Genomic DNA, 12603 nt, shown 5'->3' with positions numbered 1-12603 from the left:
TGCCCAAAGACAGCTGGGATAGGCTCCAGCACGCCCCGCGACCCTTGTGAGGAGAAGCGGTACAGATAATGGATGGATGGATCACCAAGCGGAAGCATGTAGATGCTAAACAATAGGGGTCCTAGTACGGATCCCTGCGGGACTCCACATGTAACTTTACAAAACTCAGAAGTCGCATTGCCATGAATTACACGGTGCGTCCTTTCTGAGAGGTAAGAATTAACCCACGAAAGTGCTGAGCCTGAGATACCAACACATCCTTCAAGGCATTCTAATAGTATGTTATGATCGACGGTGCTAAGCGCTAAAATCAAGTTAGAGTACTACTCGATGAGGTGTCAGCATCCATAGCTAGGAGAAGATTAGTCACTTTAGCAAGAGCCGTCTCACTAGAGTGATGGGCTTTAAATCCTGACTGAAGGATTTCAAATCGATTATTAGCGGCCATATAGTCACTAAGCTGTTGCGCTACAACTTTTTCGAGAATTTTCGCAATAAACGGGAGATTTGAAACCGGCCTAAAATTACTGAGGTTCTCTGGACCAAGGTTTGGTAGTGGATTCAAGCAAGTCTATAGCCCTAGAAACTGCAACTAGCATCACATAACTCTGCCTCTGTGGTGACAGTGTGTGTCAGTGTGTGTGTGCGTATTTTTATTGCCAAGTACTGTACCTTACGGAAAGCACAGAATGGTGGGCTGTCACTCAAGAATGCATCCTTAAGTCTGCTGTCTGTGTGAAGGATGAATCATATTTGCTACAGTATGGCTAAATAATGAGGGGAGATTTTTTTTTAAGTGTCTTGTTGTAATACATGGAAAAAGGTCATTCAAATGATACGTAAATGACACTGTGAATAGATGAATGTTATGTCATGAGTGCATGGCTAATAAGTAGGTCTGATTTTCAATGTTAACACCTTTGTAATTGCAGCATAACGTCTATGTGTGTGTGTGCGTGTGTGCATGTATGTGTGTTCTGTTAGGAAAAATAAAGTCTTTAAATGGCAGAACAGAATAATACTTATGTTGTTGGACATCTTTACCTGGTAAATGCATAGCAGCCCTATAAATAAAAGGGTGATGAAGAGTCTCTGATCTGCCATCATGCTTTGCCTGCGCAAATTAAGTCATTTTTGTGACACTGTTACGGTTACGTTTTATATAGTTCGATTGTATCACTGATTTACAACATTGCTCCTGTGTTGTATTCCATCTAAGGGCAAGTTAGTGATCACATTGGCAATGACATGCATCTAATCAGGTGAAGGGAGCATACTGAGTCTTGTATCAGATGGCATCTCGTGAACTGATTCCTCCTTGTCGCTCCTCCACCCTTGATGTAGCTACGGTAACACCAAATTAGTAAAGAAAGCTTTTCCAAACACTCCTTAGTTAAAGGTCCAGATGAGTTCACAAGGTATTTGATTCTCCACATGTGTCCACGCAATAACCTTGAAAGCACAACTTTTCACTCGTCAGACTTTAGTTTGGGGCATGCCCGGAGTGCCGAGACCAAGCGTCTGTTGTGTTTTGTCAGGCAACTACAGACTGGTAGAGCTGGATTAATACATGTAGAAAGAAATGTTGTTATCTCTACTGAGCCTTCTGCAGTCCCGTAGGATAAGAGCCAACTGCATGCTGTCTGACTGCTTGCTACTCTTACATGAAAACCACCGCAAATGATGTCATTTGATGTCAAACTGATTTAACTCCACTGGTTAAATTAAGTGTTTAAATTAAAATTGAACAATGTGGTGACAACTTGACACTGCAATTCTCCCTCAGAAAATATGCGTAATTACTTAAGATGATTTACAGAGTCAACATCTGACTTAAATGCAAATGCTTCATAATGATGTAACAGTAATGCTGCGTAATGTCGTTTGAGATAATATGACATCATTGTCACATCATTCTTTTCTGTCTATAACCTCATCTTTCTTTGATCCACTTGCAGAGGGAGTCCAGTTTTAATAATAACTGTCTTAATCCCCCCATTTTTTTTTCCTCTGTAGAAAAGAAATTATGCTTTACCCATCCAATCATATTCAATACCACTTACAGGGTCAGAGGGAAAATGGAGCCTGACTCAGATGACTCTGACTCTGTGTGAGGTGAGTTGACGTATCAATCGTGGGATGACAGGTAACCATTCACAGTGACATTGACACCTCTGTATAATAGTATCCACTTAAACAAATATACAAGGTCTGTCAAAAACGTTCCAGGACTGGTATCACAAAATATATATTTCAAAACCACACTCCCCAAAATGAATTTTCCCTTTCATTATGGCCCAGACGATCAACTAGCACGTCTACAAAAAGATGGTTTGCTTCATTCAATAAGCGAAAAGAGGCAAGAGTTGTGGCAAAACAATTGATGGCGGCCAAACTCTGGCAACACACCTGCCTACATTACCCTGAGAATCTGACACTTCCTGGCCAAGAGGAACCTTGCTGTGCTGTAGCAAACTCTCTGAACCCGACTTGACTCAGTGTAATTTTGTTGCCTTTTATCCAAGATCAAGTGGGTCTTTAAGTGGACTTGTTTTCAAGACGTGGATAAGATCAAGATGGCCATGACGACAGAGGTCTTGATGATCAGAGGTGGGCATTCCGTCAGACTGACAGACCGATTCGTCAGTCCGTCACTGACGGGCGCCCAATCTGATGATGTTTGACAAATGATGGGACACTTTAAAAAAATGATGGGTTAAGCACTGATTTAAGGATTTTCGTCCATCAGAGTAATCGTCAGGAACCAGGTCAAGTACCGCCGGACCTCTCAGACCGTCACTGATGGATGCCTGTTTTGCTGACATGTTTTTTGGGGGGATGGAACTGACTGACGGACTGACCAACTGACAATTACAATACGGTTCAACTTGACAAAATGACGGACTGATGAAAGACGGACAGGTACCCAGGCTGCTGAAGATGACAAATGACGGACCGGCAAAATTTTATAAAATGCACACCTCTGCTTATGACCCTGCAGGAATCCTTCCAGGCGTCCATGAAACTGTGGCAAAGAAGGGTAAGAAAGTGTATTTGACTGCAGGAAGGGCAAGTGAAAAACAGGTGAAAACTGTTTTGTGACACCAGTCATGGAACTTTCCTGACACAATTCAAGTGGGAGAAAGCTAAACTAGCTGGCCAAAACCCAGAGAACATCCATGATGGTCACAAAACATTTGATGATTTAGACCTTCTAAATTGAAATGCTATAAACATGGTTGGCAAACTTGCACAATGTGCATGCAAACGTGCGCTCATACTTGTTGTACATTTTTGTGGTACAATGGCGCACTCTAGTGGATCAGAAACACTCTTCACTTAACTGTGCTTAGCCATGTCTCATCACCCACCAGCCATGCTGTCATCGTCGCAATCATCTTTTTAAATTGTAACTTTTACATTGATGGGTGTCCCAGGGCATGTGGAGGGTGTGTGTGTATGTGGGGGGGGGGTGTACAGCTGGCTCAGAAAAGTATGGTTTTCAAGATGATAATTATGCCTGACACCAGCCACATCAAATATAACAGATTGAATAAATTAAAAGTCAGCCTTTGGTGTTTTGTTTGTCTTAGCTTTGATAGTTAAAACGTATTTTTTGAATCTCGAACTTTTTTAGCCACTGAGCGAATGGGAAAAGTCTCAGCAGAAATGACATCAAACTGATTGCTTTGACCATGGGTAACCTGAGGTTGTTGTGCCCCGTTGGCCGCATCTTCTGCACGCCACTGGTATGTGGTATGTATGTAATAGTAATAGTATGTAATTATATATTTATATACAGTATAGTGCCTCATGGCGTAGTATTGTGGCACGAAAGGTAATACACATAAAGCAACTACCAGATTTAAGTTAGTTGTCGGTCATTTAACAGCAACAATGCGCATGACGTGAAGTTTTATGGCGAACAGAATGTCAGCTGCCTGGGTTTTACAAATGCGCATGCGTCTAACAAGTAAAAAGTCGTTCTCTGCGCACGCGCACGATTCGTTCAACGTGTCACGCACGCGCAGTTGGCTTTAGTGCATACTCGCTATAAAGCCGCGACTTCCGCTTGCCTCGTTCCACCTTCAGCCATTTTGATCATGTTAGGATCTGTGGGACGCTGCTGCACCGGGGCCCTGCAGGCTCTCAAGCCTGGGGTCCAGCCCCTGAAGGCCCTTGTTGGTACACCGGCCGTCCTTTCTCGTAAGTCCCTCGAGGCTTGGTGTTATTGAGCGAAATCGCATGAGCCGAAGACTCAATAAGGCGGCTTTTTAATGAACAACTCAAGCTATGCTAACGTTAGCTGTTAGCTCCACGCTGGCTGCCCTTTCGAGCGGCTTGACAGGCCCTGGGATTCAATTGTATAATTAGAGCTGGTGTACTGCTTATCTAAAGTATGCATAAGTATGCAAGCAAATGTGCATAGTGATTGTTGGCAGATTGCATGCTTTGGATGATGTTTTGACACTTCTTTGGCTGTGCTAGCACCAATGACCTTTCTCTAATGACATGAGGAGGCTGCTAGACTAGCATTACGGTTTGGGCGTATTAGTGTCGTTTGTCGCCCGTAGTTGTATTCCAAACTTTTCACTTTTACACCATCCAATAAGTTACGTAGAGCGATGAAAATGTGTTTGGCCATTTGACTGAATTGAATGGAAACGAACGAGCTGCTCTCGTCCTATGTTGAAATGCTAAAGACAGCATCGGTGGGATTTCATTCATCTGACATTTTCAGTTGAAGTGAATTACCTACATGGCTTTGTTGTGCAGTGCGTTTTAAATTTCGAGTGTTGATTTGGGGCTCTATAATGGGTAGTTGGATCTCAGCACAGCAACTTAATTTTGACTTTGGGCTCTAGCTTCCAGATGTGCTGCATAATTTCTTGTATTGTAACCCCATATGATAAATAGCATGCTGATTTGAATGCAAGGTCATGTCTGTTAATTGATCAGTGTGGGTGGGTGTTTCTCTCACAGGCAGAGAGTATGTCGCGCCTGTGGCCGCCGCCAGTGTTGCCAATGGACGCATCGTGGCCGTCATCGGTGCTGTGGTGGACGTCCAGTTCGACGAGGGCCTTCCACCCATCCTTAATGCCCTGGAGGTCGCCGGCCGAGAGTCCAGGCTCGTTCTGGAGGTGGCACAGCATCTTGGTGAGCAGCTGGACTTGGAACTATCTTGTTTCCTACAACAACATGGCAAGTACGCTGTGTGGGGGATTTAACTTAAACCTTGTTTTGTGTAGGTGAGAACACTGTGCGCACCATTGCTATGGATGGTACTGAAGGTTTGGTCCGTGGACAGAAGGTTCTGGACACCGGAGCCCCCATTAGAATCCCAGTGGGCCCCGAGACCCTCGGTAGGATTATGAATGTAATTGGTGAGCCTATTGATGAGAGGGGCCCCATCTCCACAAAGCAGTAAGTGACCTTAAATGCAATCACTTAACATGCATGTGATTCAAAGATTGCTTCATGAGATTATTTGCTACCTGGCTATTTCGATTCTCCTCGCAGGACCGCGCCCATCCATGCTGAAGCACCTGAATTCACTGACATGAGTGTGGAGCAGGAGATTCTTGTTACTGGTATTAAAGTGGTCGATTTGCTGGCCCCCTATGCCAAGGGAGGAAAGATTGGTATGTGCAAGATAATGACATTTTAATTTGCTTGGTGAAATTAGATATGTAAAACTTTGGCATAATTTTTGTTGGGTTTCAGGGCTGTTTGGCGGAGCTGGCGTAGGCAAGACTGTGCTGATCATGGAGTTGATCAACAATGTGGCCAAGGCCCATGGTGGTTACTCTGTGTTTGCTGGCGTGGGCGAGCGTACCCGTGAGGGCAACGACTTGTACCATGAAATGATCGAGTCCGGTGTCATCAACCTGAAGGATACCACCTCCAAGGTGAGTAGATGTGACGGCCTCATCTTGATGTAGTTTATTTTTCTCTGAGGTTTGATGTTCTTCCATTGTCATCCTTCCCTGCTAGGTGGCGCTGGTGTACGGACAGATGAACGAGCCCCCCGGCGCTCGTGCCAGAGTGGCTCTGACCGGGCTGACTGTGGCCGAGTACTTCCGTGACCAGGAGGGTCAGGATGTGCTGCTTTTCATCGACAACATCTTCCGCTTCACACAGGCTGGCTCTGAGGTCAGGACTTCCCGAACAAGTGTGATTATGTACTGAAATTGGATTTGGTTTAACTTTTTGTTTGACTTGTCAGGTGTCTGCCCTGCTGGGTCGTATCCCTTCTGCTGTGGGTTACCAGCCAACTCTGGCCACAGACATGGGTACTATGCAGGAGAGGATCACCACCACCAAGAAAGGCTCTATCACGTCAGTTCAGGTTTGTTCAACAATCAAGTTCATGTTTTTTTATTTTTTTAATTGAATTGTAATATTGACAAATTAGTTCCTCCCTCCCACTGCCAGGCTATCTATGTGCCTGCTGATGATTTGACTGACCCTGCCCCCGCAACCACCTTTGCTCACTTGGATGCCACCACTGTGTTGTCTCGTGCCATCGCCGAGCTGGGAATCTACCCGGCTGTAGACCCCCTGGACTCCACCTCCCGTATTATGGATCCCAATATTGTCGGAGCTGAGCACTACGATGTCGCCCGTGGTGTGCAGAAAATCCTTCAGGTCCGACGTTTTAATATGAACCTATCCAAATTGATTGCTAGTTAAATTTACCCTTAAATCTAAACTCCCAACATTTATTTATATTCCACATTTTATTTTGTACCGCAGGACTACAAATCCCTTCAAGATATCATCGCCATCCTGGGTATGGATGAGTTGTCCGAGGAGGACAAGCTAACAGTGGCCCGTGCACGCAAGATCCAGCGATTCCTGTCCCAGCCCTTCCAAGTGGCTGAAGTCTTCACGGGTCACATGGGCAAGCTGGTACCCCTAAAGGAGACCATCAAGGGATTTAAGAGCATTCTTGGAGGTGAGGGTGAAGGGGGGGTTATGCTTGCCCCTTTCCATAAAAGGGCTAGTGTGTGTAGGTTTTGATTTTTCAATGCTCATTCATTTTAAAAATGCACTATTCAATAATATGCAAAAAAAATGTTCTGTCACTTGAATGTACTTTTTTTTTTTTTTATGTAATTGTGAATTATATTACATAGGGCGCGCCTCCCCTACAGGAGGCTGCCATTTCTTGCCGCCGTCTTTTTGCTTCAGACACCTGAATGTGACAAACTTAGCAAATGTACATATTCAGCATCTGGAACAAATGCAGTGCACATACTTAATCACTTGAGGGAACACAAGAAGTCGTTAATGACGTTTTGCTTGCACCTCTGCTGAAGACATTGGTGGTAGGCTTGAGATGTGTGGTCTCAGGCACCGTAGTGTGTGCGTGCGTGCGTGCATGCATGCGCTTCAAGCTTAGGTCGTTGCATACTATTAGTTCACCACTAGATGGCACTTAAATTCTAGACAATGTCCTTGAACTCATTCACTGTCAGACATTTTTTGACCCTCTTTTACCCTAACGTTTGAAAAAAAAATGTGCATAAATTCCTGGGATTGAATGGCTGGACTATGAAAAGACAAAATTGTCTTTGGCAATTTAATAGAGTTCTTGAAATTGTAAGTCATTTTTAATTTCTTGGTCTTCTTAGGTGAGTACGACCCCCTGCCCGAGCAGGCCTTCTACATGGTCGGCCCCATCGAGGAAGTGGTCCAGAAGGCTGAGAAACTGGCTGAGGAGCACTCTTAAAACACCTGAACAATCGAACTATTGCGGAACGAAGAAAACAAATAGGCAGGGGTCCAGCTGTTAGGAGCACTTGGTTTGTAAAACATGTCCAAATACAAATGTATCTGTCTTGTCAACTTGAAGAGTTGTATTTAATGTCTCCATTTGCAGAAGAAGATGGAATTAAAGTCTTTACACCATTTGTCAACTGTATTTCCTGGTAGTGAATCTTGTACCTATGCTGACCACCAGATGGCAGTCATGAGCCATGTCAAGCAGCCATCATTCGAAGTGGTTGTGGCAGAAATAAAATGACAAATTAATCGCATGTGTCTTTGTTTTGTGTTGCACAGCTTTTGTCATACAGGGAAAGTCAACCCAAAGATTTTCTGTACAAGTATTTTCTACGCAGGCCCACTAAACGGAACATGGCATTTTGATTAAAGCAGCACTGGACAAGTCAACCCAAACATTTTTTTTTTTCCAAGAATAGGTTCCCAGCAGGCATTCTGATTAATTTTGCATTAGTGTAATATAAGTTAATGAGCGGCAGGATGCTCAAGTAAAAATGCACTCATTTTTAGCCATCTCTTGGGGCGGCAATTCTGTTGTTGTTTTCTGAATCTGAGCTGAACATATTGCAAAGTTTTTTGGGGGGTTGACTTCCCCTTTAACAAAAGAACATTGCAAGTCAATGTTATCCACTAATGTACTTGACTTGGACCAGGACTTTTTTGTTGAAGAGTGCACTTCGCAGAATTTTAATTGGGTTAAAACTTGCAAAAAAGGAGCCCTCACACCCTTGTTGCTTTGTAAAGTCCACAAGGAAATGTAATCATGCTGCATGGAATGCTTTTTATTGACCCCAACTCAGTAAGACCCCCCACAACCTTACACACAGGCTTATCACCAAGGACATGCACATTGGCCTGAACATAATGCTGCCTTCAGATAAGGCCTTCAATATGGCCCGGTGTAACCATGGCTAAGACAGTTGAATTGAAGCGAAAAAATTGCTTTATAATTTCAGTAGGAAAAAATAGATACATGTTTCTTGCAATTATATTTTGGATACCGACTGCTTTATCAAGTGGTGAAAGAACAGATGTGCAAAAATGTTCATTCCAAACTAATGCACTTATTGCATTGACTTGGCAATGGGAATGGCTTCTTTACTCAGAATATAGCCGGAGACGCAGGTTGGCATGTAGGACAGCGGCAGCCAGAACAACTTTGCGTCCCATCCTGGTGAGTAGCGAGTACGAGGTCGAACGGCCGCTACCGCATGCTCCATACAGTTGACCACCTTCATCAGATCTGCGTCTGACAGCTTAGCAACTTTGTCGGATAAGAGTGCTAACGCTGTAAGGGGTGGAGGAAGACAGGTGAAATAAATATTCAAATTGTAACAAGTAATTGAAGTAATTAGCCAAACTTACATTTCTGAAGGTATTCCTGTCCATAGTCGTCTCTGACCTCCTGAGGCATCTTGTCCCACAGCCACTTCACATTCTTACTTAGAATTGCAGCATCAGTCACGTTTGTTTTGAAGAAGCCCGGTTCAATGCACAGGACCTTGACACCAAACGGTGCCATATTTAGCCTAAGTGGCAAAGCCATTATCATCAGTGCTTGTTTGAAAACTCTAGAAAATGTTGACCAATGCCCGCAGTATCACCTGAGGCTGTCGTTGAAAGCTTCCACGCCATACTTGGAGACAGTGTACGGGCCTCCGGTGGGACTAATCCTCCCAAACACGCTGGCCACATTGACCACCCTGCCCCTGGCCTTCTTGATGAGCGGCAGGATGCTCAGAGTCACAGCGATCACCCCGTTTAGGTTCACATCCAGCATGGACTTGTAGTCATCGATGGTCAGCCAGTCACATGGGGCCGAGGGGACGGACACGCCTGCATTGTTCACTACGGCCCACAGGCCTGACAGGACACACGAGGAAGTCAGTGTAGGGTGAATGTGCTAAAGTTTTAGAAGCCTTTAGACAGTGAATAGTGATTCCTTTTGTGCTATTGAAAACGGATGGCTGGGGTGAAGTGGAGCATCTATTTCTTTAAAATGTTGTGGTGGAGGCAAAGGCCCATGATCCATCCATCCATTTTCAACAGCAGTTTCCCTTTTCAATGCCACATGGAGATGTAAGCTATGCTAGCTCCGTTTGGATAAAAGGCAGACTACACCCTGGACTGGTCGCCAGTCAGTCCGAGAGACAGACATCAATTTACACTCACATTCACACCATCACTGTGTGGGAACGGAATCCACACAGACAAAAAGGAAGCCAGTCAGTTGAGCCAACTACACCATCAGTGACTGGCACAAGGCTTCAAAAGAATACATTTAAAGCAAAGAAAACGTTTTCTTTGTAATTATGTACCTTCCATCCGTATGTTTTCGATACAGTATGATTGATGTGTTTGCTTGTTTTCAATACTGGCCATCTGATATAAACAAATGTTTTATCCCACTCTCTGTGGTTGCATGTATACTGTGTAACATAGATCAGGGATTCTCAAACCTTTCGGGTCCAGGACCGCTTAATAGGAAGAATATTTTCCAAGGACCTTCCACATAATTCTAATGATAAAGAAAACCACTATGGGTACCCCTAAATGCCATTGGAATGAAAAAGTTTCCTTTGTTTGAGAAAAAGCAAGTTGTAATCTTTACAAGGACAACGAAGTATTATGCAAGGATGGTAAGTTGTAATTGTAAGAATAATGAATTAAAAGTCACATTTCTCCATGACAGTCACAATACTATGGTATTTAATTTAGCTCAGGAAATAGAGAGAAGAAAGTCATATTTCATATTAAAAATACAAGTTATCGTTCATAATATTCTACATTTTATTCTGAAAAAAAGCATTTATTTATTCATGGCTGCTAATACTAGAAAAATTGCCTTTTGGTTCTCAGAAAAAAAGACTTTATTTCTGTGATAAAACGCCTTCTGTTCTAAAAAAAAAAAAAAAAAAAAAAAAAAAGAAAGAAAAACACTGAATTCATGTTGTGGTGTCAGATGTGTCACAATACCATGTTTTTAATACGCCCAAAATAAAGCTAAGCTAAGAAAGAGTCATGAGTTTTACTAAGTAATGTGTAATGTGTTTTTTTATTGACCTCTGTCCCCACTTGTTGATATATACTTACTTAATGATAAGACAATAATTTATTCATTATTATTTTGCAGATCCCCAAGCTAACACTCGTGGACCAGTTAGGAACCCCCGTCATAGAACAGTTAGTATAACAAGCCTATTTTGAAAAGGTACGGAGGAGAAACTACACATGATTTTGAATGCCGTTAGTAAAAGTAAAAGTCCTCAGAAAAATAAATACTCATGTAAAGTACAGATACTTGACAAAAAATTCCAGAAACAAAGTATTCGTACTTGACTATTTTCCAAAGCTACTACACACTCACCGCGCTGGCCCACTTTATCCTTGATCATAGTTGCAACTTTGGCGACGCTTTCATTCGATCGAACGTCCAGGTGTGTTGTGGTCAAGTTTGCAGAGCACGACTTCCTCAGCTCTTCTTCACCCTTCTCCGTGTAACAGGCGGCGATGACTCGGAAGCCCAGCTTGTCCAGGTGACGGGCCAGGAGGTTTCCAAAGCCTGTGTCGCAGCCGGTGATGTACACATACTTGTCGCCCTTGCCAGCGACCCTAGGTAGCTCCCGGAGCCAGCGGTACACATAGTAGAACACTACCAGAGCCAGGAGGTACAAATACATGGCTGCCGGAAGCAGACATTCAGTTTACTAGAGAGCAACAAGTTATGCAAGAAGCGCTGAAACTTTGAACAGTTGCACATGTGCATTCAAAGGTTTAGAGAAGGTCATTCGGTGCATTTTAATTTACCCTGAAGCTTTACCCGTGATCCCAACATTTAGTGGGTGGGCAGTGTGAGGCAACATGACAAATTGTGTAATGTATTAGGACCAACATGTAACCTTTACCCCCAGAGCATGCAGATAATCCAAAACTGCATCCAATTTCACTTGGGGGATTATTTTTTGACTTTGACACTCAATTTGGACACCCTTGCATACATTTATGTTTGAGGTTCAAGAATCACATGAATACATGAATCACATTTCCATTCAGTCATTAGCAACAAAAGAAAACTTCCCAACATCTCAATGCGATTTATAAAATGACTTCATAACACAGTATGTATTGCTCGTTGTTAAATAAATACATGGTTTGGATACTACTGTCCACTGTACAAATAGTAAACACGTGCATTTTTTTTCATCACCTAGCAAAGTACCCTTTCTTAGCAAGTGGACAAGAAGCAGAAAGACAAGCACAAGATCTTACCCGTCGGCAGGAGGTGGCCCAGAACAGTGACAAGTGCTTGAGCGTGGAGATGTCCTCTGGCCTATTAATGTATAATCTCTCATAACTTTCGAAATCAGCTGCCCCCCCTCCCCCATTTTTTTTTCATCAGGCTTGCAGAATGGCGCCCCTAGCTGTCAAAATAGCCACACTGCAAGTGACAAAATCTTAGGCTCTATACGTTATTCGTATCTGATGGATGGAATATATGACAATGTAACACAAATAATTTGGTTTAAAAGTTTAAAAGTGATAATCATAAGGGCGGCCGCAAACCCTCAATCAGCTACCGTTGACGCAGTTTCCTAACGGTCTTGAGTTGTAAGTGTGTGAGTGCTTTTTCCCCCTACATCATATTTCGCTTTAGAGAGTGTAGCCAGTTGGTTTTGTTTATTTTTGGACTTCCTCAGTCGATCTGTTACATCCTGAGTCGAGCATATAGTGCAGCGGACGCTCTTTTCCCAAAGTATTGAAACAGTGAGGTCAACTCCTTTATTTTCTCATCCATCCATCCATCCATTATCGATA

At 43.2% G+C, this 12603-nt stretch overlaps 2 protein-coding genes across 3 annotated transcripts; one reads left to right on the top strand and one right to left on the bottom strand.

Annotated features, from left to right (window-relative positions):
- The first annotated feature begins 4039 nt into the window (after positions 1 to 4039).
- Positions 4040 to 8037, top strand: LOC147153436 (ATP synthase F(1) complex catalytic subunit beta, mitochondrial). The gene is made up of 10 exons (XM_086029707.1): positions 4040 to 4206; positions 4984 to 5157; positions 5250 to 5424; positions 5521 to 5642; positions 5725 to 5909; positions 5995 to 6153; positions 6227 to 6349; positions 6436 to 6648; positions 6757 to 6958; positions 7638 to 8037. The coding sequence occupies exons 1-10, from the start codon at positions 4104 to 4106 to the stop codon at positions 7733 to 7735; spliced, it is 1554 nt and encodes a 517-aa protein (XP_085885833.1). The 5' UTR covers positions 4040 to 4103; the 3' UTR covers positions 7736 to 8037.
- Positions 8038 to 8555: 518 nt separating this feature from the next.
- On the bottom strand, positions 8556 to 12212 carry LOC147153435 (retinol dehydrogenase 7-like). Of its 2 annotated transcripts, XM_086029708.1 has the most exons (5): positions 12058 to 12212; positions 11156 to 11470; positions 9393 to 9651; positions 9154 to 9317; positions 8556 to 9076 (listed from the first exon to the last, which is right to left on the bottom strand). In XM_086029708.1, the coding sequence occupies exons 2-5, from the start codon at positions 11466 to 11468 to the stop codon at positions 8853 to 8855; spliced, it is 960 nt and encodes a 319-aa protein (XP_085885834.1). In that variant the 5' UTR covers positions 11469 to 11470; positions 12058 to 12212; the 3' UTR covers positions 8556 to 8852. The 2 variants fall into 2 exon arrangements, with proteins under 2 accessions (XP_085885834.1, XP_085885835.1); XM_086029709.1 differs by lacking the exon at positions 12058 to 12212 and having other exon boundaries at positions 11156 to 11605.
- Positions 12213 to 12603: the final 391 nt, after the last annotated feature.

This window comes from Filicampus tigris, chromosome 1 (assembly GCF_054856515.1).
Source record: "Filicampus tigris isolate MCC_2025a chromosome 1, RoL_Ftig_1.0, whole genome shotgun sequence".
Lineage (NCBI taxonomy): Eukaryota > Metazoa > Chordata > Actinopteri > Syngnathiformes > Syngnathidae > Filicampus > Filicampus tigris.
Note: the sequence above shows the minus strand (reverse complement) of the source record. Positions and strands in the feature narration are given on the sequence as shown.

Excerpts from the sequence above, each read along its gene's own strand:
- LOC147153436 (XM_086029707.1), top strand. The coding sequence starts at position 4,104 with ATGTTAGGATCTGTGGGACGCTGCTGCACCGGGGCCCTGCAGGCTCTC. Across the intron at positions 5,425-5,520 it reads GGCCCCATCTCCACAAAGCA|GACCGCGCCCATCCATGCTG; the intron begins GTAAGTGACCTT and ends TTCTCCTCGCAG. Across the intron at positions 6,649-6,756 it reads GTGTGCAGAAAATCCTTCAG|GACTACAAATCCCTTCAAGA; the intron begins GTCCGACGTTTT and ends TTTGTACCGCAG.
- LOC147153435 (XM_086029708.1), bottom strand. The coding sequence starts at position 11,468 with ATGTATTTGTACCTCCTGGCTCTGGTAGTGTTCTACTATGTGTACCGC. Across the intron at positions 9,652-11,155 it reads GGATAAAGTGGGCCAGCGCG|GCCTGTGGGCCGTAGTGAAC; the intron begins GTGAGTGTGTAG and ends GTGTCCTGTCAG. Across the intron at positions 9,318-9,392 it reads GCTTTCAACGACAGCCTCAG|GCTAAATATGGCACCGTTTG; the intron begins GTGATACTGCGG and ends TTTGCCACTTAG.